The sequence below is a fragment of the Marmota flaviventris genome, chromosome 2, assembly GCF_047511675.1.
Source record: "Marmota flaviventris isolate mMarFla1 chromosome 2, mMarFla1.hap1, whole genome shotgun sequence".
Lineage (NCBI taxonomy): Eukaryota > Metazoa > Chordata > Mammalia > Rodentia > Sciuridae > Marmota > Marmota flaviventris.
Genome location: NC_092499.1, coordinates 175029876 through 175055523, shown reverse-complemented (window position 1 = coordinate 175055523; position 25648 = coordinate 175029876). Strand labels below are relative to the sequence as shown.

The following is a 25648-nucleotide window of genomic DNA, read 5'->3' as shown; positions in this document are numbered from 1 at the left end:
GGGGGGGGGCTGGTGCTGGGGATGTGGTTCAGTGGTTAAATGCCCCTGAGTTCAATCCCCAGTACCAAAAAGGGGAAGGGTCATGATACACTCCTATAATCTCAGCTACTGGGGAGGCTGAGGTAGGAGAATTGGAAGTTTGAGGCACTGGGCAACTTAGCAAGACCTATTCACAATAAAATGTTTTTAAGGGGCTGAGGATATAGCATAGTGATAGAGAACTTGCTTAGTGTGAGCAAGGTCCTAGATTCAATCTGCAGGACTAAGAGGAGAAAGAAAGGAAGAAGAAAAAGAAAAAAAAAACTGGAGAGATCTGAATAGAGAAAAGAGGGAAGATCAAGATCCTAAAAGGTCATCTCAGGAAGAGCAGAAATGGGACTTAGAAAGATTCCATATCCCTCTCTGGAGAGAGGAGAGGAAAGAATGGGAAGAGACTGAGAAACATGGACGAGTGTGAACCACTGAGAGAGCTGGCAGGCTTCTGCAAGGTTGTCTGAATCCCCTTCACTAGGTGAGAGGTAGGTACCTGCTGGAAATTAAGAGAGCCAGGGATAAGTGAGAAGGTTGAAGAAGGGAGTGCAGCAAGTATGGAACAGCTTTGGGGAGATTTTGAGAGCCCTGCTTCTCAAATGCAATATGTATAAATCACCTCGGATCTCATTTGTATGCAGGTTCTGATTTTGCAGGTCTGGGTAAGATTCTATGTTTCTAACAAGCTCCCAGGTGATGTCAGTGCTGCTTGTCCAGAGGCCACACTGAAGAGTAGGGTTTAGAGAGTGGGCTAAAGAAATGAAGATAGGAATTGGGTTAAGAAACCATCCTTTGATAATATTATCTAGGGTAAAAGCCAAGAAGCAGAGACATGGAGGTAGGAGTGGAAGCCCCCTGCAAGGGATGGACAGTGAGGCAGGAAGCAGAAGGGATGGTAAAGAGGAGAGAGGTCAGAAAAGGGCCTAGGGGAACTTCTGGGGTGGGGGGGAGGCCCAACAGTGTCCCCTGGGACATTTCATCTGGGTCAGAATGGGGCAGAATACTGATTGCATACTTGGGGGCTCCTCACAAGAGGATGGGAGTCAGTTGGGACAGGTAGATAATTTTCAGGGGTTTCTGTTAGCGCCAGCAGCAGCAAAGGCAGGCCACCACCATGCTGTTCTGCAGGACAGTGCTGGACTAATTCCAGACCTGTACACAGCCTGGCCAGAACACACCAGGCCAGAATGTGGGGAGAGGGGCAGAAATGGCTCTGCTCCTGGGTCAAGGGCCAGATGAATTCTGTGCCAGGAACTAATAAGAGAGGAATGGATTTTGCAAAGAGAGGCAGCTAGGGAGAAAGAAGAGGTGAGGCTGGACTCTGAGCCCTTACAGACCTACACGTCCAATTTACAATCAGAAATCAAGAGGTTTCTGAAAGGCACAAGTGGGCTACGAAAATACTTTATGATCAGGCAACCCAGGAAGGAGAATAAGGATGGGAGGTGTAGGGAAACCGCTCAGCTTGTCTGGGCCCCAACCTAAGGAGGGGGGGCGGGAGGGAGAGAGAGAGAGAGAGAGAGAGAGAGAGAGAGAGAGAGAGAGAGAGAGAGAGAGATGTTTAAGTCCTTGGCCGAGGTTAAACCGAGGTCAGGTTCGCTGGGGGAATTGCTGGGAGGACAGCCCGGGCGGATGGAGAACGAGAAGAGTACAGCTAGAGGCGTCAAAAAGGAGCAAGTCCAGGAACAAGACGTCGGACGTGAAGAGTGAGACGCGTACTTGGGGGAGAGCGATGAGGCAGTAAGGATGCTGGAGCTTCGTCCGGAGGCGACCTAGAGGCAGTGGATGTTCCCCTGTGCGGCGTGGAACGCTCCTCGCCTTGGGCCAGGCTTCCTAGCCGCGCAGACCCAGACCTTCCCTGCCTTGGCTCCTCTGGCCCCCACCGGTCCCACCTGTTCCCTCTCGCGGCCTTCCGCAGGCCGCAGCCCCCAGCCCCGGCGACCGACTCGCCAGGGTCCGCCCCGCCGCCGCGGCCCGAGCCCGGCCGCTCCTCCCCCGATGATGTCACGTCCCTGGCCGCCCCTCGGCCGGCCGCGCCGCCCCGCCCCCGCCTCCCCCGGCCCCCAGTCCCCTGGGCCCGCCCGCTCCCGACATCCCTCCTCCCGCCCGCGCTCCCTCCCTTCGGCTCCCGCTCCCCCGGGAGCGGCGGCGGCGGCGGGATGGCCCGGGCCCGCGGCCAGGCCCCGGGGAGCGGCGGACGGCGGCGGCCGCGGCGGGGCGGCGCGGGAACCGGGCCCCGGGGGGAGTCCGCTGGGCTGCTGCTGCTGCTGCTCCAGGTGCTGCCGCCCGGGGCTGCGGCAGGGCCCGGACGCCGGGGCACTCGGGGCGCCGGCGGTGGCGGCGTCTGCTGGCCCGGTGTTGCCCCTGCCTTTCCCCGGGACGCTCGGCTGCTGCTGCTCCTGCCGCCACTGCCACCACTGTCGCCACCGCCGCCGAGCTCTGCGCCCGCAGCCTCCGCCTCCCGGATGGTAATCAGCGCCCCGCGCCGGCGCCGCGGGCGGGCGGGAGGTGGGGGCGACGAGGGGGAAAGGGCGGGCAGCCCCGCGCCCCCTCCTTGCCCGAGGCAGCTCCGGGGCGCTCGGGCCCCCCCTCCGACGACCGCGGCCCCGGGCAGCCGCCAGGGCGCGCCTCTGGGGCGCCTCCGTGCGGACCGGGTGCGGGCTCCGTTCCCCGCCCTCCCAGCCCAATTCGCAGTCCGCCCGCCAGTGCTCAGGCCGCGGGGGAATCCCTCCATCTCCCCGCCCCGCGCCCCGGGAGGGGAGGGGACAGCGCCAGCGCCCGCGGACCCGCTTTCTCCGAGGGAGCGCCCAAGAAGCAAGCGCGCACTGAGCCACCCGGACTCCGCGCTGCGCTGCATTCTTGGAGGCGCCTGGTGCCGTCGGGTCCGCCTGAACTGCGACGCCCACAGCCTCGGCGGGACCGGATCCCCGGCGACAGAGGCGCCCACAGACCGCGCGCCCTTATGTTCCCTGCGCAGGACGCTCTGCCCCGCGGCGGGCTGAACCTGAAGGAGGAGCCGCTGCTGCCCGCTGGCCTTGGCTCAGTGCGCTCCTGGATGCAGGGGACGGGCATCCTGGACTCCAGCACAGCAGCGCAGAGGTAAGCGCTCTACCCGACCCAGCGGCGCTCAGGTTGGACCGTTCTGCGCCGCTTTCGCTCCGCTGTCTTAGTTGCTGGAGCCAGGGGTGGAGGGAGCCCTAACTCTGGACGGTCTCGTTGAGTTCTCGTGCTTCCCCTGTCCCGAGCGCCTAGGCTTCCTCCAGAGGTTATGGGGCGGGCCGGGGCGGGGCTTCTGCTTTCACTCTCGGGGCTGTCCGGACTCTGATTTCTGAAGGTCGCTCACGGAGGTTCAGGGCTCTAAAGGAGGAGGCAATCTTTTTGCCCGCAGTCTCTAAGCCATCACCCAAAGCCACCAGCCGTCTAGGAACCTCCAACCCCTCCTAGGCAGTCCCAGTGCCTCTGCTTGTCCAATTCCGCGGTCTTCTGCCAAGACAAGAAACTCTGCCCACTTTCTCCTTTCCCACACTCATCAGAGTTACAGGGCCAGAGATGCTGCTGAGGGGCGGAAGGGTGGTGAAGGGATTAGGAGGGCATTGGGCCTGGCTGCACTGATCACTGATCGGGGAATGGGCCGGGCCCTGCCTCTTCATCAGGTGTTTTTCCGTTAGATCCTGTGGGAGGCAGGGGGCCCTTGAGAACGAAGGGCCCAAGCCTATCTCTCCTGACTTTGCAGGGGTCTGGGTGGGGACCTAGATGAGGATGGACTTCAGGATTTGGACGGACGTGAAAGGCTTATTGACTAGTTTCCTTCAGCACCTGGAACACCGAACTTTTAGTAACCCCAGTTGCAAACAGCTGGAGCAGGGTGGGCTCTGGGCTTTGGGCTTCCCGGAAGTTTCAGCAGCTGCTGTCCAGCCGCTTGAAATGAGTCTGATAGGGAGTTCCCAAGGCAGACCAGGCCTGGCACACCTGCCCACGTTCACATCCCCAGTCCTGTCCAGGGACCACCACTCATAATCCACTCCAACCTTACCCTGTAACGCACACACACATCGCTTCATGTGCAAACCCAAGCAGTGTTTCTTCCAGCCTATCCTTTCAGGGCCATCAGGAAGGAGCACTGTGGCCTCTGGCTAGAGCTGATCTCTTCAGAAGGACAAAGCGTCTTGCTGATGAATCAATTCCCTAAAGTTTTATGAGTAACATAACTATATTCTAGAAAAACTGGAACACACACACACAAAAAAAAAAAAAAAAATCTGGCCTCTGTATCAACTATTGTCAGCATTTTAGTGTATTTCTTTCCCATCTTTTTCTCCACTAACTGGTTTTTGTTTGTTTGTTTGTTTGTTAATGTATGCTATGCTTAGAAATGTGTGTCCTGCCTATTTTTCTGTTTATTCTGGCTTTTTCTTTAACTTGAGATGCTCAGTTTCTTTACCTGGCCTATCCTTATCCCTATCGCTAGCTGTGCAGTGAGAGTTCTTTGCAATAACTAGTGGGGAGTTGCAGTGGAGTTTCTGAGATCCAAGTTTCCTCTTTCTCCCTGATCTTTCCCTCTGTGCCTGCCCAGAGGTTGTAGGTTGGCTGAAAGGAAAACATGCAAAGGAGGCAGCACCCTTGTATCCTGTATGTTGCAGGAAGTGTGGGGATGAGCCCCATGCCCAGGACTGGATCATCGGTAGTGAAGTTTGAGCAGGGGGGTTATTGAGTGGGGTTGAAGTGTCCAATCTGACTACCCAGGGCCACATCACTAGGACTCAGAAACCTTCATCAATTTGAACAGGGAGGGGTATCTTCAGGCTGCTTGCTTCCAAGTTCAGAAACTTCCAAGTCTCAGGACCCAGAATGAGAGCCCCACACATTTAGTTGAATCTCTTCTCTTCTTTCAGAAGGAGAGGCTAATCCTTGCTCCTCATCCTTCTTCATATCCTGCCATCTCTCTATTGATACTTTATTCTTTAGTCAGTTCTCTACTCAGGTCTTCCCATCCCAAAACAGCAAAAAGGGACATTCCTTTCCTGTCCCCACCTACCTCTTCAGCCTCTGCTGGCTTCCCCAAGGCAGTTTGGAAGTGAAGAGTTGTCACTGATGTCTTCCCTTCCTTCACCCTAAAGCCACCTGGTTGTCAAGGCTTATGGATGTTTCCTTCTGTGTCCCAGTCCCAATCTCCATCCCACAGTCACCACTTTTAACAATGATTCCTCCTCGCTCCTGACCCAATCCCTCCCTGGGTTGAAGGATAGCTGTGCCCTGGTTTGCCAGCTCAGCCTCCTGGTCTGGTTCCCTGCCTCCACCTCTTACTGCTCCCTCAAAACCATCTTTCATGCGCCACAGACCAAAACATTATTTCCACTTTTTTTCTGATCATGTCTCTGACCTGATTAAAAATAAAGTGACACACCCCACTGTGGCACTTGCTCTGTGCCCTCCCATCCTACCCAGGGGAATGGTAGTTAGTACCATCTAAGGATGCTTACCATAGGCCAGAGAGCTTCCTCTACCTGTCCCTACGTCCTCCTGGATAACCTGTATTCACGGCTCATCAAAATCTGATCCCAGCCTTCCTTTCACAGTGTATGACACTTGGCATACAATGTGGAAAATTAACGGGACTGCCAGTAAGTCCTACCTTCTCTTAAAATAGTCCCCTGCACTCAGTGTCCACATACTCCTAAATAAAGTCTCAGCAGCCTTCAAGACCCCTCCCCCACACCAGCATCTGCTCTATCTGTGCCCTCCCATCCTCCCCATCCCTCAGGATGCTTACCACAGGCCAGAGTTTGCTGTTCTCTCTGCCTGTCTTTATCTTCCTGGCCCTGCCAGCTGGGGCCTTCCTCTAGGGCCAGAATGGTGGCTCATTCATTCTTGTGTCCACGTCACCCAAGACAGGCTCAATCAGTCTGCAAAGGGATAATGAGTATCTGCTGAAAATAGCAGAGTGCATCTGAGAAGACTCCCAAATCCCTTTCTGTTGGGTTCCCCTCTTCACCTTGGTGGCCTCCAGGAACCTGGTACTGGAGAAGCTATTCCTTCCCCCATTTTATAACTTGGCCTTTACAAAATGCCAAGGTTTTATAGAAGGTGGGTGAGGAGGAGAGGGCCCAGAAGGCTTCCCAAGGTCAATAAGAGTGGCTGTGCCCACAGGAAGGAAAGTTCTGAGCAAGAGAGGTAGGGAGAGAAGAGGAACTGTGTACCCATCACTTGGAGGCAGGAGACAAGGGCAGGGCAGGTGAAGACGGTGCTAGTAGAGAGGGCTTCTCTCTCCCTGCTGATATCTTCCTACTAGGGAAGTCTGCACAAGGACCCCTGGCCATTGCTGTGACTGTTCCTTACCTGAACCAATAGGACTTTATCTCTGAGACCACATGCACAACCCCAGCCCACTCTCCCTGCCTCCCCTGCAGACCCACATTCTTCTGCTGGCGGGATCAGCACAGGGGCAGCTCCCTCCTCCTTCAATTGTGCTTCCTAGGCTGGGGAGACCTCTGGAAGGCCCAGACCAGTCCTTTCCCCAGATGAGACCCCTGGAGGACCCGGGCTGGCTTTCTCCCATGAGCCTGTCCTAGCCCATGAGCAGGGCCTCGGAGAGGGAAGCCAGCTGGGGCTGCCTTTCCTGTAAGCAGCTGCAGGCCAGCCTCCCTGCTAGGAAATGCTTTTGTTTGCTTTAATAATTAATAGCCGCTCCTCTGCCTGGGACCTGGCAAGCAGGCCTGCGGGTGGGTGGTGAAGAGAGGGTGGGCAGAAGAGAGGCAGGGTGGGCAGTCTGTAGGTAGAACTGAGGGCTAGAGGGAGAGAGGGAGAGCCTTCTTTCCCCTTGCACCCCACCTCCTTCGGGGACCTGGGTCACTGAACCAACTTCCTGGGGCAAGTGAGCAGAACATCTGCTAGACAGTGGGAAGAAGGGATCTGGAGCCTTTGCAGCCCCAAACCTCCTCTCCAGGAGGACCATCTGCACACAGGATCTGGGCAGCTGCCTCTAGCCACCAGGCCTTCCCTCTGCCTGCATTGCTGAAGTGGGTGACCCTGTGTGCTACTGCTTTTATCTTCCCTGGTTTGTGGCACTGGGCATGTCGAGGGGTGAGCAGGACCAGGCCAATAGATCTTGGCTGGGGCAGGAATACCAGGCTCAGCATGATGATCATTGGCAGTCCCAGGGGTTCAGAGGATGCCTTTGGGAGAGGAGTGGGTACCAATGGGGTGCTTAGAGAAAGGCAGAATGTGGAGGAAAGGAACAGGGGACTTATGAAGTCATGTCAGGATGGGAAAGAGAAAAAGCTGTATTTAGAGAGACCAGGGATGGAATGCAGGAGACCTACACTTTTTGTTCCTCCCTCTTGATGGAGGCGGAGGATGGCCAACAAAAGGTCGCCTTCCATTGCTGTCGATCCCAGGGCTTGTCACAGTTACCCCAGCATCCCAGACTTGAAGATGGATCAGGCTCAAGCCTTGGGCTGAGCCACCTCTCTGAGCCTTGGGCTGTCAGGGTGGGCATGAGCTAAGATGGGGTGGGGGAAAGAAGGCAGAAGATCAGGGCTCCAGCCTAGGTCATGTGTCTTCTGGGGGGGGGAGGGGCGGTTGGGATGGCTGTCATTAAATTGCTCATATTTGTAATAAGCATGTGGTCAAGGATATAAAGAGCCACTAGTGGTTTGCGGATAGAGAACAGAGATGACAAAAGGGGGGCTTTATCTATACTAGAGGGACCTGGCAGGGTCCTGGCTGCCCTGAGAAGAGCCCTAGGAAATCCTGTTAAACCTTGCAAGAGAGCATCTCCAGGGATCTGTGAATGGTCCCATCAATAGCAGCCAGACATTCTGTAGCTCCCACCATTTCCTCACATGCCTCCCTGTGTGCTCTGGGGTATTGTTAATCTGACCAGCTGAGTGGCCACGGCTGTGAAGCCTGGTGTCACTTGGCAGTGCTCAGGAAGCTCAGGCACACCCATGGTTTGGTACAAGGCAGGTTTCCTCTGACCAAAAAGTATGTGTGCAAAATAAATCTTTTTGGTGACACAGCCTCTGATTTTGGAACTAGCTAGGAACAGGAGATGTAAAGGGGGTGAAATGGGGTGTGGGAGAAATACAGAAGTGAATGTTTTCTCCTCCCAATCTGGGTTCTCTAGTACAGGAGCAAGTGCCCTTCAACCTCAGTAGTCCCTGGAGTTGAAAGGAAAGCGTTTTGAACATCGTGTTTAAAACAGGCTTTTTAAGAAAGTGAGGAAATCTGTAATTCATTTTGGAATCTTTACAGAAGTGGTTAATGTAGCTGTTTTTTTGTCACTCGGTGCTGCATTTATCTGAGAAAGGTGCTTATGTGGTATGCTTTGTTCACTGATGATACTAAGTGAAGGAAATGTCTCTGAATCATGGGATCCAGCAATGGGGTATGCTAAAGGGCAGTGCGTACTTACAGTTGTCATAAACTGGGATCTGCCAGGCTGCACGCAGGCCTTCAGGGCTGGAGTTTTGCTGACTTTCTTCATACCCCAGCGCTCTGGATGGCTGATAGGCCGTCTCCCACCCATATCCCCTCAGGACCCTTGGTAAAAGGCCTGCTTCTCCTACTAGCATCTGCTTCACTTTGCTTGAGGATTTGTACAGGAAGGCAGAACCCATTCTGTCCATTTGCATGGCAGGCCGGAAGTGCCAGATAAATAACAGCCCTGGGAGCCATCAATGACTGAAGTTGCCTGACAAATGCACCAGCTCACCCAGCCATGGCTCTGGGTGTACGTATTCTATGTGTTTCCAGAGTTCCCCCATGGGATTGAGATCCAGTTGCCCAAAGGAGTAGCTTGTTGAAAATGCACTCTTTAGGGCTGAGGTTGTAGCTCAGTAGTTGAATGTTTGCCTCGCATGGGTGAGGCACTGGGTTGAATCCTCAGCACCACATAAAAATAAATAAATAAACAAAACAAAGATATTGTGTCCATGTACAACTAAAAAAAAAAAACAGTAAATGCATTCTTTATCTTCTCATCTTGTCTCCCCTACCACCCCACCCATGCTCACCCCAATGACTCCTGGAATTGCTGCCCAAATAAACTTTGTATTTGAATCGTTGCCTCAGGGTCTGCTTCTAGAGGAAGCCAAAGGAAAGATTCGCCTCTCCAGGCTTTGGGGTATCTAGTCTCCCTTCCCTCCATCATTCTTTCTTTTAGATAAAGAGTATAAATCAATAGACATCTTGAAGTTTCTTTCCATGCACCAGTGGTTGTCTGGGCAGCTCCACTTTGAAGACCACAGAATCAAAGACCTTGGCCTTTATCCACATCCCCTGTTCCTCAGCCAGTCTTAGAGCTGAATGCCTTACCTCATTATCCCATAACATGCACCCAGGATGTACCCATCAGGGGCCTCAGAACAATGGGCTCCCCTGAGTTGTTTGAGTGATCTCTGTTTCTTTCTTTCTGGTTTTTAATCTTGATTTGTTTTCTCATTACAAGAGCATCTGCTACTCACCTTCCCTCTCCCAGGACTGTCCCTTTGGGGCTTGTAATTGCATTCAACAGATGTGGATACATCACCTACTGCGGTTGGGGGTGAAGGGGTCTTGAGGACAATCATGGAAGGAAGGCACCGTCCAGCTTGCCTGTTTTCTCCCAGTTCCTGTTCCTCCCCACAGGCTGCTCCTTGTGCCTTTCTGTCTCCTATCCATAGGAAATACTAGAATGTCTTTAGAGCAAAACGTTCTCTCCTTTTACTTTGATCTCAGGAGATCTCAGGTAGGGGTATGAAGGAAGTAAGCTGGAGACTTGCCAGATGAGGAGCAGCCTCGTGCCCGCAGGTGTCTTGCCCACTCATGTAGTTCTCCCAAGGTCCGGAGTGGGTTAGAGCTGTCATTCATATTGTTCTGTGCTCCTCCATGATAATGATCCTATCTCAGAGATGAAAACTAGTTAATGCTGCCCCACGGACCAGACACTGATGCCTGGGAGCCTGGGAGGATGATTGGGCTTCAGATCCATGAGCAATGCAGTCAGGATGATGCTCTGGGCTACCTCAGGGGAAGTGCAGCTGAGCGGGACCTGCTGTGGGGCAGAGCTCAGGCAAGTGAACTGTGCCCCCAGCCGGCAATACTGGATACTGGTCCACAGCCCCAGGGGAGCCTGCTTTCTTCCCCTCCCCTAGTCCCTATACTCCCTCACCCCAGTAATCCCCTCCCATGGAGAGACCAAGCCCAGTGAAGGGAGTTTGGCTTGGGGCTTAGACCAGACTTCCTTGGTCTGATTCTCAGGGGCCTGGCAGGAGCTGGGAGCAGGCAGGACCCAGGACTGACTGATATTTGCCAAAGATGGGGGCAGGGAGAGGATAGACTGTACCCATTTGGAATTTGGCCTGTATAGTGCAAGGGCCTCTGTGTAGAAGGGGTGTGTTGAGCGGCCAAGGGGATTCTGTTGGCTCTCAGCATATACCCCCTCCTCGACCAAAGTCTTTCTCTGACCTCTCCTTCCCCACTACCCAGGAGAATTCCAGGCTGAAAATGTCAGAAAAAGGGGGCAGCGGTGACCTGGGATTGCTTCACAATGCCACCCCCTCTGGCCTTCTCTCCCACTAGGTAGTCCTGGAACCTTCCCCTTAGTGAGCTCAAACTAAGCTGGCCCTGGGAGCAGGAAGGAGGAGCTCAGGGTTGGCACCTCATTAGCATATTCATCAACAGTAATCAGGAACCTGCTGTGATAGAAAGCCCTCTTAGGGCTTCCCTGCCTCTCAGCTGGTTAGGGAAGTGGGTGGAGGGGCTGGTCAAGGTCTCCACTTGAAAGGGCTACAGTCCAAGGGGGAGGGAATGGAGAAGGATGCAGGGAGCTGGACATCCCTGGAGAAAGAAACCTTTGACCCCTCCCCCTCATCTTGAGCAGGGGAGGAGAGGTCTCATCATTTCTGCCTCCTGTATCACCATTTCATATGACCACTGTGGCTCCCAAGCACCCTCTCAGGGGGGAGGAATAATGTTCATTATATTATTTATGTGTAATCTGTATGGGTAAAAACACAAGCCCCTCCTGACCATGGCATCTCAGATACTTTGACTTAGAATAGAAAAGAGTTGATTGATTTTAAATTATATGGAGATTTCAGGTGTGTTGACACACACCTGTAATCCCAGCAGGTTGGGAGGCTAAGGCAGGAGGATCATAAGTTTGAGGCCAGCCTCAGCAACTTAGGCCCTAGGCAAGTTAGTGAGACCCTTCTCAAAATAAAATTTAAAAATTAAAAATAAAAAGGGCTGCGGATGTAGTTTAATGATAATTGTTCCTAGGTTTAATCCCTAGTACAAGAAAGAAAGAAAGAAAGAAAGAGGGGGGGGGAGGAAGGGAAAGAAAGGAAGGAAGGAAGGAAGAAATTAATTATATGGCAAAAAACTTTCAGCAGGAATGGATTTGGCAGCCATTATCCCAGTGGCATGCCTCTGGTGGGCATCTGGGATGCTGGTCTTCATGGCTCTTGGGGCAGTTCCAGCATCCTCATTCTCTCCCTATAGCAGCCTCCCATTGGTCCACCACACTGTGTCCTCCCCTGTAGCATCTTCTAAGTTCTGCCTGCCTTCAGAACTTTCTGGTGACTCTTAGTCATGTTTCCCAAACTACACTCCCCAGTAAAAGTACCTATCAAGAAAGAATAAGCATGATGCATTAACTGTCTGTTACTGCATAAAATAGTTATTCCAAACTCAGCAGCTTAAAACCAACATTTATTTCACACAGTTTCTGTGAATGAGAAATCAAGGAGCAGCTTACCTGGGCAGTTCTGGCTCAGAGCTTGTCCTGAGGCTGTGGTCAAGATGGCGGCTGGGACTGCCATCATCCGAAGGCTTGACTGAGCCTGATGGATCTTCATTCAAGGTAGCTCAAATTGACAAGTTGGTGCTGGCTCTTGGCAGGAGGCCTCAGTTCTTCTCTACGTGGACCTCTCCATAGAGCAGTTTGAGTCCTCACAACATGGCAGCTGGCTTCTTTGGAGTGACAGTCTAAGAGAGAGCACAAGGTAGAAGCTGCAATGCTTTTATTATCTAGCCTTGGAAATTATATGCTATCACTTGTGCCATATTCTATTGGCAGCACAGACCAACCCCAACCCAATATGAGAGGAGACTCCACAAGGGCATGGATCGTTAGGAACCATTTTGGAGGGAACACCGGCCTGTGCCAACTCTAGTAGAATCTGGAGGATATCTCAAGGCCTCCCCAAAGACTCCCAGTGAGCCATGAAACTGCATTTCCCAGCAACTGTGGCCACAGAACCCATTCTAAAGGGAGAATCTGGAGCCACAAAACATCTAAGGAACATGCTTTAGAAGACCACAGCCCAGAGAAGAAAGTCTAAAGTCCTTCTCCTAGTGTTTGGGTACCCTGCACATTCTGGCAGGACTTCCCATGCAAATTTTCTCTCCTTGCTTCACTTTTTCTTCTTTCTTTCTTTTGATTTCTTTTCTTTCTTTCTTTTTTTTTTTTGAGATGGGGGTCTATCTACTGTGTTGCCCAGACTGGTCTCAAACTCATGAACTCAAGTGATCCACCCTAGCCTACCATATATACCGGGACTATAGGCATGCACCACCACATTCAACCTCCACTTCAGTTTCTGAAATCTGGTCCAGTGACACTGACCCTCACATGCCCAGCCATTTCTCAGGCTGTTGGTTCTGTTTTGTTGCCTCCTCCACTTATTGAGCTCCTATTTACTCCTCAAATCCAGAGGAAAAGCCACCATCTCTGTGAAGTTTTCCCCTCCTCTCCCACAAAAAGAATCGATTTTTTTTTCTTTTTTTAGCATTTCTTAGTTTTATACATGGTGACATCTTTTGGGAAATGCCTACCACTTTGTCTTATGTTCCACTTCTCTATGAAAGAAAAAAAGAAAGAAATGCCTCTCCTTCAAGGCATTTCACTCCAGTCCCATTTGTTGGATGTGTCCAGACCTTGGTACACCACTGGAATTCAGGAAGTATTTGACAAGCAGGACCTTGATTCTTCTCTTCTCTCTGCTCTTGCCCTGGCCTTGCTTCTGGGAATGGCTTCTGATGAGCCAGGAGAAAATGCTTGGCAAGGTCAGACTAGAAGGTCTCCTGCCCCAGGGAGCCATGGTTGTCTTTCTTTGGGCTGGAGACAGATCTCTGTAAACCTGGGGAAGATATTCCCCATCTTCAGCCATATACCAGGGTCCAGACTGAGCAGACTTGTGACCTGAAGCCAGTTTGATGTCTCTGATAATTTGAGGGACATCATTTCCTAGGCTCATAGAAGCCTCAGCTGTGGGCTAGGGTTCAATGGGAAATTTGTTCCAGAACCTTCCAAGTGCCCCTTAATTGCCCTAACAGGCAGTCCCAGGAGCCTGTGGTCAATACGATGGGTTGGTTTGTACATCTGGCTTCTGAGATCAGATTTTCAAAATGTGGAGCTGAGGGAAAAGCCTGAGAGGGGGCCTGACAGGAGGTCTCCAGGCGACACCCATGCAGGTGCCCTTTGCTTCCGAGGCAGCAGACCAGGGTGATCCTGGTGCTGGGAGGCCTCATTCAGGGACCGAGATAGCCCAGACCAGGGTGGAAGAGCCCATGTAGTCTGATTTCTTGCCCAAACTCTTGACATCTTGGAGCCGGGTCCTGGCCAGAGACATTGGGGTCTTTCTCACCGGAGGGTCCTTCCGGCGGTTTTCCAGCTCCTTTCCTCCTGCAGTGGCGTGGGCCTGGCACGAGCACATTTTGAGAAGCAGCCCCCTTCCAACCTCAGGAAATCCAACTTCTTCCACTTCGTGCTGGCCATGTATGACCGGCAGGGGCAGCCCGTGGAGGTGGAGCGTACAGCCTTCATCGACTTCGTGGAGAAGGACCGAGTGAGAGGCTCGTGGGCTGGCCTGGGACCAGCACGGGAGGGACGGGAGGGCTTAAGGGACCCCACACACACAACCTGCAACACAACGCACATGTGCACACACACACACACACACACACACACTGGGGCAAATGAATGGATAGATGTTGGATGAACAGAGAGGGGGTGGATGGCTAAAAGGAAGGAGAATGGGTTTAGGGAAGAGGATATGGGTATAGGAGGCTCGAGGGTCCCTGAGTACCTTGGCAACCTTCCTCCTCTTGTCCCTTAGGAGCCTGGGGCAGAAAAAACAAACAATGGGATCCATTACCGACTGCGGCTGGTGTATAACAATGGTAAGCAAAGGCCAGTGCCCTCCTCAGCCCCGACCCAGAAGAAGACTGAGCACCACAGTGACATACAATGCCCCTCGACAGTGGTGGGGAGGGTGGGGGTGTGATCCAGTCATCAGAGGCCCCAGGTACACCCTGACAGCAACCCTCTCCACCTTCCCACCTTAGGTCTTCGGACAGAGCAAGACCTCTATGTGCGACTCATCGACTCCATGTCCAAGCAGGTGAGCCAGCCAGGGGATGCGAGGCCTGTCCTACCTTCTTCTTGGACCTGGCTCCCTCGGGTCTGAATGAGCTCCTCATCCCATTCCCTGTCCTTGTTGTCCTTGTTCCCCCCACCCCTGTGCCTTTTATCCACACCAGTCTCACTCTTCCAATCCCCACCCCTACTTGTGGTAGGAGCTAGGACGATTGGGCCCTTTCCCTCTAGTCAGAAACGATGAAATTTGTGTGAGCCTCTGGCCTAGGTCATGTCCCCTGGCAGCTCAACCTATGAGAATTCAGGTGCAAGTAGTTTGTTGGGGATATGGCCTGGGGTGGGTGGGGGGAGGCTGGGGAGAAGGGGAGGGAGGAGAGCAGGGCAGGAAGATGCACAGCTAGGAGATGGCTACAGACTGATCCACAGAGAGCACTGGAGAAGAAATGGCACCAGTGTTGGCCCAGCCTGAATCAAGGAGGCCAAGATTTTGCACCCTGGATGGGTCAGTTATTGTTTGGGGACCCCTCCTAAGGGAAGTGGATGCAGGAGAGGCAGCTCCCATCTCTGGGGAGCAGTTCTCAAGAGAAAGCCCTCTGCAGCCAGCACAGTGGGGGCTGGGTGCTCTGGTCCTGTAAAGGGATCTGGGTGAAGCCCCAGGAGCTTCCACTGCAGATCCTCAGCTCCTTGCTGATGTGACAGTCACAGGAAGGAGGGTCAGAGGCCACCATAAGCAGCTTGGAGAAAATGAAACCTGAGTGAAGCCCTGATGGATTGTGTGAGGCAGAGCCCCAAGTCTCAGGGCTTCTCAAAGACACTGTGCTTGCTGTCAGAAGTGGCTCAAGTTGCAAACAGGCCAGATCAGTGGCCTGGAATGCAAGGTAGACACTTGAACTGTCCTGCTTGGGCAGAGGCTTCTAGCAGCCTCCATCCAGTCCTAGGGCAGAGGAAGAAATGGTTTGTGTCCAGAAATCTTTGGTCCCTGTGGTGGGAGAAGAAGGTCAGGCAGCAACAAATCGGGGCTTTGTTGAGGATAAGTGAGGAAGGAGTTCAAAGACATCCAGAGAGAAAGAGACCCCACAGAGAAGGAAGCCTGGGAGGCCCAGAGGGCTACAGAGAGGGAAGCCAGATTTGCAGTCTTGGAAGCTCACCCCTTGCTCAGGGCAGATGCAGGCTGGGGAAGCTGGGGAAGATGCTGATCCATGAGTCTGAGCCAGACACACTGGCCTGGCCTGGCCTGATAGGATGGGGGAAGAGGCAGCTGTGCAGCCCTTGGATCTGATGAGTTAGCAGGGTAACTAAGAGGGACAACATTCATGAGCAGAGTCAGAGGTCCACTAGGAGTGTGGGAACAACCTGCATGGAGGAGGAATATGATGCAGGGTGAGGATAGGGGCATGTCTGTCCCATCAGCAGCCTGGCCTTGGTCCTAGTGGAGAGACCCCCATCACCACAGACCCCAAGGAGAGCTACCTTTAGAAAGAGCTTCCTGCAGATAAACACAATCTGCCGAGCTCATGGCCATTTTTGCTACCCTGGTGGTAGTCCTGGTCTGGGGGTGGGAGGCTCTGCACCAGGCCAGCCAGACTCCAGCCTCCTGCTTTGCACCCCTGGGCTCCCTCAGAGCAAGGTGGAGAGCATGATCTTCTCTGGGGGCAGGGACTCTCCTCAGCCTGGGCTTGGGAGATGCCAGTGTAGACCCACAGCCCACCTTTGCACTCCCCCTGGACTTGAGAGGAGCCTCCTTCCTCTCCAGCCTGTGTGTTCCCCCTCCCCCAGGCCATCATCTATGAAGGTCAGGACAAGAACCCTGAAATGTGCCGAGTGCTGCTCACCCACGAGATCATGTGCAGGTGAGACGGGCTGTGTCGCTTGCCTCGTGCCCCTTTGCGAGAATGTTGCCAAGGCCTCCACCAGGCCCTGCCCCCTGAGCTTGCCGTCCCCCCCTTCACAGAACCCCAGCTCCCTGGGGAAGCTTGGTGAGGGGAGGGGTGAGAGGAGTGAGGCCCCTGGGCACAGTGCTGGCTGAGGAGAGGGTCCTTGAGGCCCCATTAGCCTGGCCTGTTTATGTGGCTTCTCCAAGTGTTTTTGTAAGAGAGGCCTCCTGCCACCACTGGAAGCTGAACTAATAAAGCTCAGGGGAGGAGCTCTGGGGAGATGGGGGGCAGGGCCTGGGCCAGCCAGCCCAGAGGCCTCCGGGATTAGCTCTGAGACTGGAGGTAGGAAACTTTGCTGCCTCTGCATGAACCTGGGGACAGCTCTCTGACCACAGGGTCAGGGTGAGAACACAGCTCTTGGCTCCGTTACCCCAGAACTTGGCATTTCCAGCAAGATCACCCCAGGGGCCAGTTGCACAGGTTCTTCCCAGGAAGCTCCTGATGCGTGGAAAAGAGAATCATGTTCCAAAATCTGTCATTGGGATGGTGGCCACCTTTGTGAAGAGGAGTGACAAGGGTCTTAGAGGGTGCTGATCTGGTACTCCTCATCTGTATGCTGCTTACATGAACAGCTTCACTTTGTGATCATTTATGAGCTGCGTGCATGCAATTCAAACCCTTTTCTATGTGGAAATGGTGTTTCTATAACAGTGCACACACACACACACACACACACACACCGTTTAGGTGGCCTGCTGCCTACCCTGTCCTAGGTCCTCCAGGAGCAATGCACTTTAGGGACAAAGGCTTCACGGCCAGTCTTTTCCTCAGGATGGCTGTCAGGGTCCCTGTCAGGTTCCCCACTGCGTATCTCCCCCAGGACCCTGGGAGTGGGCCCCTGCACCCAGGGATTCCATACCAGAGACAGGACATCGGTACCCTCACAAGGTCTGCCCTACCTACCCGCCCATGCACACTGTTCTCTCCCCTCTTTCACTGCTTCTTCCTCCCCTCCCTCCTCATCTTTCCTCCAGTCGGTGCTGTGACCGGAAGAGCTGTGGCAACAGGAATGAGACACCCTCAGATCCAGTCATTATTGACAGGTACAAGCTGGGGGAGGGGCCTGGAGCTACAGGGCTGGTTTCAGCCTCAGAATATGGGGGCTTGAAGGAAGAGCACAGCAGCTCCCAAGAACACCACACAGGTGGCTCTGACCCTAGGGAGAAGTTGCCAGGGACCAGGGAGGCCTGCCATCCCTGGCCTCCTGAGTGAAGTCCCGGATGGCAAGCTTCCTGGAGCTGTGAACCAGCACCCAGGGAGAGCTGCAGAGGGTGGAGGAGGAGCATGGGAGAGTCCCTGGTCCACCTCTGCACTGTTTGACTTGTCTTCTCTCAATACCTGCTTCCCCCATGGAAAAGTGGGGAATCCTTGGCAGGTTTCAGTCCTAAGATCTGATGATCTTAGGTGACGTATGTGAAAATGCATTCTCTCTCCACGATTTTCATCTTTAAGTTATTTTATTTCTTTTTGAGTAGGAAATGCATAGGGTACAAAATCCAAAAGGTACAAAGCATAATGAAAAGTCTGCCCTCTGCTTGTATAACATACTGTTCACACCCATTTGCACCTTTTTTTTTAACAATATATCTTAAATATCATCCCATATGGGAACATAAGCCATACCTTATTCTCCTTTTAATAGATAAAACATTCACAAGATGCAAAAATTCAAGATGTTTAAAAGGGTTTACAGGAAATGTCTTCCACTCTCCCACTTACCCATCCATTCCCTTCTAAATAAGCAACCATTATTACCAGTTTCTTATGTATCCTTCCTGAAATATGCTGTGAACCCACAAGAAAATACAGTTATGCACTCTATCCTCTCTATCCTTTTTATACCTTTACTTTTGTTACAAAAATGATGACATACTAAACACATTTTGCAGGACCTTCTTTTTCTCTGAAAAAAAAATATCTGGGAATTTGTATCAGGACACAAGAAGTCTCCTTATTCTTTTTTTTTTTTTTTTTTTCTTGCTACAAAAGATTCCATTGTATGGATACACCATAATTTCTTTAAATGGTCAGCTCTTGCTGAACATTTGAGCTGTTTTAGTGATAAAAAATACACTACCGAATTATGTTGTCCTTGTATCATTTCACACATATGTAAATTTATAAGGATATTTTTTAAAAAGAGAGAATTGCTGGAACAAAAGATAGGTGCATTTGTAATTTTTCTTTTCTTTCTTTCTTTTTCTTTGTTTTTTTTTTTTCTTTTTTTGCACTGGGGATGAATCCAGGGACACTTAACCACTGAGCCAAATCCCTAGCTTTTTTTTGTATTTTATTTAGAGACAGGGTCTCATTGAGTTGCTTGTAATTTTGATAGTTATTGCCAATTTGTCCTCTGTAGAGGTTAAAATACTTGGATTCATACCCATATTCTAAGAATGCTTGTTCCACACTCTCTAGCCAATTAAGTATTTTGTTTATTTGGTCAGTGATTTTTGAGCATCTCCTCTGTGCTAGGGTCTCTTGTATGAACTGTGGCTTGAGCAGTGACCAAATCAGAAAACTTAGGGGTCATGGGTTTCTAATCTGATAAGGGAAGATAGACATAAGCTATCTAAATGAATAAAACATATAGCATGTTAGATGGTCATAACACAAGGAGAAAAATGAAAGAAAAATCAAAATGTGCCTAGGAAAGGAATATTACAATTTTAGAGTATTTAATGCTGCCTGAAAAGAAGACATTGTAGCCAAGTCCTGGGGAAATAAAAGAGAAAGCCATGTGTGGATCTAGGGGAAGAACGTTTTCAGCAGGAGGGTATGTTTAAGGAACAGCAAAGAGGCCCAGATGGCTGGAGTCAGAGGGATAGATGGAGGAGGTGTCCGAAGTAATGGGTGTGGCAGAAGGAAAGGCTGGACCCTGTAGGACTTGTAGGCCGCATGTGGGCTGTGCTTGTAGGACACTGCAAGAACTTTGGCTTTTATTCTGGAGGACATGGAAGCCATAAGGGGGTCTTGAGAAGAATGATATACATTTTAGCAAGACCACTCTACCTGCTCTGCTGATGATTACCTGTAGGAGTCAGGGAGATGATTTAGGAAGCCCAAGAAGCCACTACAATAACACAAGTGAGAAAGAACAGAGGCTGAGACTAGGATGTTATAGAGGAGGGTGAAAAAAGTATTTGGAGCTGAGCATGATGGTGCACTCTTATAATCCCAGCTAGCTGCTCAGGAGGCTGAAGCAGGAAGCAAGTTCAAGGCCAGCCTGGGCAACTTAGACCCAGAATTTAAAAAAGCAGGGCGGCGGCGAGCTGTGTTGTAGCTCAGTGGTATAGTGCTTGCCTGGCATCCTTGAGGACCTAAGTTCAATCTCCAGTACTGCAAAAAGGAAAAAAAAAAAAGTATTTGGATTTTATTATGGAAGGAGGGAGATGAAGAGTGGTATCAAAGTCAAAAATTTCACATGTGTGGAGTTTACAAAGATGATACTGAGCAGAGCAAATTTGCAGGCAAGAAGACTGGCAGTTTGGTTTTAACCATGTAATGTTTAAGATGCTTAGTAAACATTCAGATGGGGGTGTTGAGAAAGAAGCTGAAAACTCAAGTCTAGATTCCAAGGAAAATATTGAGATTGCAGATAAAAAGCAAGAGAATGAGTATTGGTAGAAAATAGGAGAGGTCTAAGAACTGAGTGCTGGGGTGTCCAGTTAGAAGTTATGAAGATGCAGAATTAGCAGAGGAGAATGCGAAGAAGTTGCCAGTGAGATAAGAGGAAAATCAGGGCAGTGTCATGTCTTGGAGCCTCGATAAGAAAATATTCCAAAAAGGAGGCGGTAGGCAACTACATCAAATGCTGCTTGTGGATAAGATAAAATGACTAAGAATTGACCATTAGGTTTAGCAACCTGGAGAGTACTAGGCCTGTCAACAGAAGCAGTTCAGTGGAGTGGAGAGTGAAGCAAGAGTTTGATAGGACTGTGTCTAAGAATGGGAGAAGAAGATTACAAACAACAAACACAGGATCCGTTTAGAGTAAAACTCTTTAGAGGGTCGTGGCTGGAGCACAATGCAAGGGTGAGAAAAAAATTCTTTTCTTTTTTTCTTTTTTTTGTGTGGGGGAGTAGGTGGGTGGATACCAGGTATTGAAATCAGGGGCACTCACCACTGAGCCACATCCCCAACCCTTTTTTGTATTTTATTTAAAGACAGGGTCTCACTGAGTTGCTTAGTGCCTCGCTGTTGCTGAGGCTGGCTTTGAACTCAGGATCCTCCTGTCTTAGCTTCCTGAGCCACTGGGATTACAGGGTGTGCTACAGCTCCCAGCTCCTGATTGTTCTATTTTCTCAGTGAAATAGGAAACTGAGGATGAAGATGGAGAGGGAGACACTAGAGGGCATGACTTAGTTGTCCAGGAGGATGAATAAACCGGGGAAATGTCATGTGACTGTCCAGCAGCACTAAGGACCTGCCAGAGGTTTGCGGTCATAGTTTAGCGAGAACTCTCTCTGGCCAAGTGGGGGTACACAGGTGCAGGTGCAGAACAGGTGGGTGGTTACATAAAACCAGACTTAGGGATTTGCCAGATTTAGGGATTTGAAACCTCAGAGGGCAAGAGAGTGAAAAGAATCTGCCAGGGGGAATTAGCATAAATGAAACAAGGGATTGAAGCTAGTTAAGGAGAGGGAAATTGGAAAGTAAACATAGATTTTGAGGGGAGCTAAAAATTTGATGGGGTTGAGGGACTAGGCAGGAGTTGAGCTGGATGCTGGAAGATAGTTGGAGAGTGAGTTTCCTATATGTGGGATTATTCAGGGTTCATGTTTATTGGGAATATGTGGCCAAGGGAAGGTAGAGACAAGATCAGTGGAGAGGAAATGGTATTAGAATTATCTATGTCGATACTGAAATCACCAAGAATTATCTCAGGACCAGTGATTGAGAATGATATAGTAGTCCAAGAGTAAAAGCTTCAAGGAGTGAAGACAAGTGATCTCAGGGTTGATAAATGACTTCAACAAGTGGTGGTGGTCATAATCCCCCCCATCCCTACTCTTCTTTCATCATGTAACTGAAGAATGTTTCCCCAGGGACTTCCAGTCCTCTACCTCTGAATGAAGTTGAGCACACTCTCTTGAAAGCTATTTGTGTGTCCTTCTCTGGGAACTGTCTGCTCATACCCTATGCATATATTTCTATAAAGGATTCATTTTTCTTAGTGATTTGTAGGAGTGTATATATGAAAGAAATTAGTCCTTTTTCATGAATTACACACATTTTTTTTCCCTAGTTGGTAGTTGTATTTTAACTTTGCTTATGGTTAAATTTGTCCGATCTCTCAATCTTTTTAGATTTGTTTTTGTTGTTGTCGTCGTTGTTATTTTTAGAAAAGTTTCATCATTCCAAAATTATTTTATTTTGTCTTATTCTTAAGCTACTAGGGATCCAACTCAGAGTCTTATATATGCTAGGCAAGCAGTATACCCCCGAACTACACCCCCAGCTCCCACAGTTATTTTTTTAAAATTATCATATAGTTTCTTACAGTACTTTGGTCATTTTGCTGCTTACATTTAAATATTTGATCCATTTGGGAAAAAAATTAAGTTTCTATGTCCTATGTGTTACGTGTAAAAGAAAAATATAACAAAATAGAAATCATGAAGCATCATAATTAACATACACTTGTGAACCTACAGACAAGCTCACAATTAGAACATTAAAAAACCACTAAAGCCAGTTCTTCCCGGTGTTAGATCACTGCTTATCCCTCTCCCAAAGATAATCTGAGTTTTGTGTTGTGCATGACTTTGCCTTTTAAAAATAATTTATCACAGATTATATAATCCTCCAATAACATGTTGTGTAGTTGTGCTTGTGTTTAACTTTATAAAATGATACCATGCTATAGTGTTCTTTTGCAATGCTCTTTTTAAATTCACCATTACATTTCTAAAATTTATCTATGTTGTATATTGAAGCTATACTTTGTCATATTTAGTTTTTGCTATTATAAGCAAACCTGCTAGGAATTTTCTTGTTTGTAGCTCCTAATTTGAAAAGATACAAGAGATTGTTTAGGATATAAACCTGGACTAGAACTGCCAGGTCATGGAATATGCACCTGATCAGCTTTACAAGTAAAAAGAGTAAAGCTTAAGTTAAGGCCAAACTGTTTCCCAAGGTGGGTGTACTAAGTAACCCTCCCCACCTCAGTGTTGCATTCCTGTTGCTCCAAGCTCTCACCAACACTTTATAATGTCAAACTTCTTATTGTTTACCAATCTAGGGAGTGTGGAGGAAGTTTCTGGTGGCCTTAATTTGCATTTTCCTAGTTACTAATGAAGTTGATTGCTTCTGTTAAGTGTATGCTAAAGTCTTTTACCCATTTTTTTTGGTAAATATATATATTTTTAGTTGTAGATAGACACAATATCTTTATTTATTTTTATGCAGTGCTGAGAATGGAACCCAGTGCCTCACACAAGCTAGGCAAGTGCTCTACCACTGAGTTACAACCCCAGTCCCCCATTTTTTTTTTAATTGTTTGGGTTTTAGTGATCCTTTATAGATCCTCTCTCAGGGTAGTATATTGCAAGTATCTTAATATAGTTGGATTTGTCACTATTTTCCTCATGGTTTTTACTCTGTGCTTTATTTAGCAAATATTTTCCTCTGCTGGAGTCATGAGGATTTTTTTTAAATATATATTTTCTTCCAAAGTTTTCAGTTTTCCCTTTCACGTTACATTTGTAAATCTATGTGGAACTAATTTGAAGGTATGTTGTGATTTAGGAATTGATGTAATTATTTTCTACTTACAAATCACTGATTATTCCAGTACCATTTATGAAGTAGCTTCTCCTTTCTCACTGAGTGATAGTGTTTGCTGAGTCCTAAATCAAATTTCCTTCTACTTGCCAGGTCTGGTTCTAGACTCTCTATTTTATCCCTTTGGTCAATACGATAATCCCTGTGCTAATATTATATAATCTTAAGGACTATGATTTTATAAACTGACATAGTAAAAGGGTATAAAACAAGTCTTATTTTCCTAAACATTCTTCAAAAGAATATTGAATATTTTAGTCTTTTGCATTTTTATATAAATTTTATAATCCACTAATTAAGATGCACACCCACCCACACCCACACACACACACACACACCCCTCTTAATGTTTCAAGCATTATTACAATGAACGTACATGTCGGTTTACATCTTTGTGCCACTGAGTCTTTCTGTCCATGAATATGATTCAACTCTCCATTTATGTAGCTCTTCTTTCATGGCTTTCAATAAAGTTGTATCATTTTTCCAATAAAGATCATGTATACTTATGGTTTTTATTCATTCATTTATTCAAAAATACCTGTTGATCAGTTACCACATGCCAGGCACTGGGTACCTAGTACACATATCAGGTTCTAGGCCTTAGATATAAAAGAGTAAACCAAGAACAAAATTACCTGTTCTCATGGAGGAAAAAGACACAGGGGAGTTGAACAATAACAATAATTAGAAGAATTAGTTAGAATTATAATGAGAATAATTAGAAAGTAATAAATGGAAAAAAATAGAGAAATGAAAGTAATCAGGAGGGGTTGCTGCAATTTTAAATGTAGTGGTCATAGCAGGCCAAATTGGGAAGGTGGAGATTGAGGAGGAACTTTAAGGCGTGAAAGGGTGAATCATTCAGATGTATGGGTAATTTATTTCTCTGAACCATTTACATTTTATTGCCATGGTAAATGATATCTTGTTGTTATACTGATAGTGTAGAGAAATGCAACTTTTTTGCATGTGATCTTTGTCTTTATATTTGCTTTTTAAAAATTTTTCTACATATATAGTCATCTTATGCAAACAACACCTATTTTAACTATCCAGCCCTTTTGTATTTTATTTCTTTTTCTTGCTTTATTGCACATATTAGGATTCCAAGTATAGCCTTGAATGTAAACAGTAGTAATGGACATCCTTGTCTTATACTTAGTTTCACCACTAAGTAGGTTGTTAACTGTAACTATTTTGTGGCTATGTTTCCTCAAAGATGGATTTTTTTTTAAATCATGATGTTGAATTTCACATGCTGCTTTTCTCTACATGTATTGAATTGATCATATAGTTTTTCTTCTTTAGTTTATTAATGAACTACATTAATAGGTTTTCTAATACTGAGTTTCTCATAGTATAAAGATAACTTGAGGATGATTTCCTGCAATATTTGCTTTGTCAATAATGTGTTTAACATTTTTGCTTTTATTTCCATCAGTGATTTTTTGAAATTTTCTTTTCTTATAATGACCTTGCGTGATTTTGATAATTAATGGTTTGCCAGTCTAAAATAAATAAATGGGAGATGTAGTAGTAGTAGTTGTTGTTGTTGTTGTTATTATTATACTAGAGATTGAACTCAGGGACACTTAAGCACTGAGCTACATTCCTCAGCCCTTTTTATATTTCATTTTGAGACAGAATCTGACTAAGTTGCTCAGGCCTCATTAAGTTGTTGAGGCTGGCTTTGAATTCACAGTCCTCCTGCCTCAGCCTCCTAAACTGCTGGGAATTCAAGCATGTGCCAACATGCCCAACTCCCTTCTTATTTTACTTTGAGACAGGGTCTTGCTAAGTTGCTGAGGCTGACCTTGAATTTGTGATTCTCCTGCTTCAGCTTCTGAGTAGCTGGAATTACAGGTATGCACCATGCTACCTGGCATGTACTCCTTTTCCGTCTAGCTTCTTTTACTAATCACTGTTTCTTTTTGAGTTTTGTCTGTTATTTCATACATCAATAATTAATTTCTTCATGTTGTTGAGTAGTATTCCATTGTATGAATATGGCAAATTATGTTTGTCCACTCATCCCCTCTCCTCCCCTCTCCTCCCCTCCTCCTCCTCCCTCCTCCCTCCTCCTCCTCCCTCTCCTCCTCCTCCTCCTCCTCCTCCTCCTCCTCCTCCTCCTCCTCCTTCTTCTTCTTCTTCTTCTTCTTCTTCTTCTTCTTCTTCTTCTTCTTTTCTCTCTCTCTCTCTCTCTCTCTCTCTCTCTCTCTCTCTCTCTCTCTCTCTCTCTCTTCCCTCAAGTATTGGGGATTGAGTCCAGGGGTGCTCTACCACTATGTTATACTTGAAGAACCCTTTTTAAAAATTTCTAAAATTTTGAGACAGGGTCTTGCTGTGATGTCTGGGCTGGTTTCTAATTTGCAATCCTCCTGTCTCAGCCTCTATGTACCTAGGATTACAGGCCAGGTGTCCACCACTGCACCCAGCTTTATTAATTCGAGTTATTTCCAATTTGGGGCTGTAACAAATCAGACTTTATAAACATTCATGTACAAGTCTTTGTGTGGACAAATACTTTCTT

The 25648-nt window shown here is 48.5% G+C and overlaps 1 protein-coding gene across 1 annotated transcript in view; it reads left to right on the top strand.

Annotated features, from left to right (window-relative positions):
• Nucleotides 1-2189: 2189 nt before the first annotated feature.
• Ebf4 (EBF family member 4) overlaps nt 2190-25648 on the top strand; it is a 63843-nt gene continuing 40384 nt past the window's right edge. Inside the window, exons 1-7 of the mRNA XM_027920588.2 lie at nt 2190-2498; nt 3008-3129; nt 13706-13862; nt 14133-14196; nt 14362-14417; nt 16169-16242; nt 17301-17369. Coding sequence (XP_027776389.2) covers nt 2190-2498; nt 3008-3129; nt 13706-13862; nt 14133-14196; nt 14362-14417; nt 16169-16242; nt 17301-17369 — 851 coding nt within the window. The remainder of the gene's footprint in view (nt 2499-3007; nt 3130-13705; nt 13863-14132; nt 14197-14361; nt 14418-16168; nt 16243-17300; nt 17370-25648) is intronic.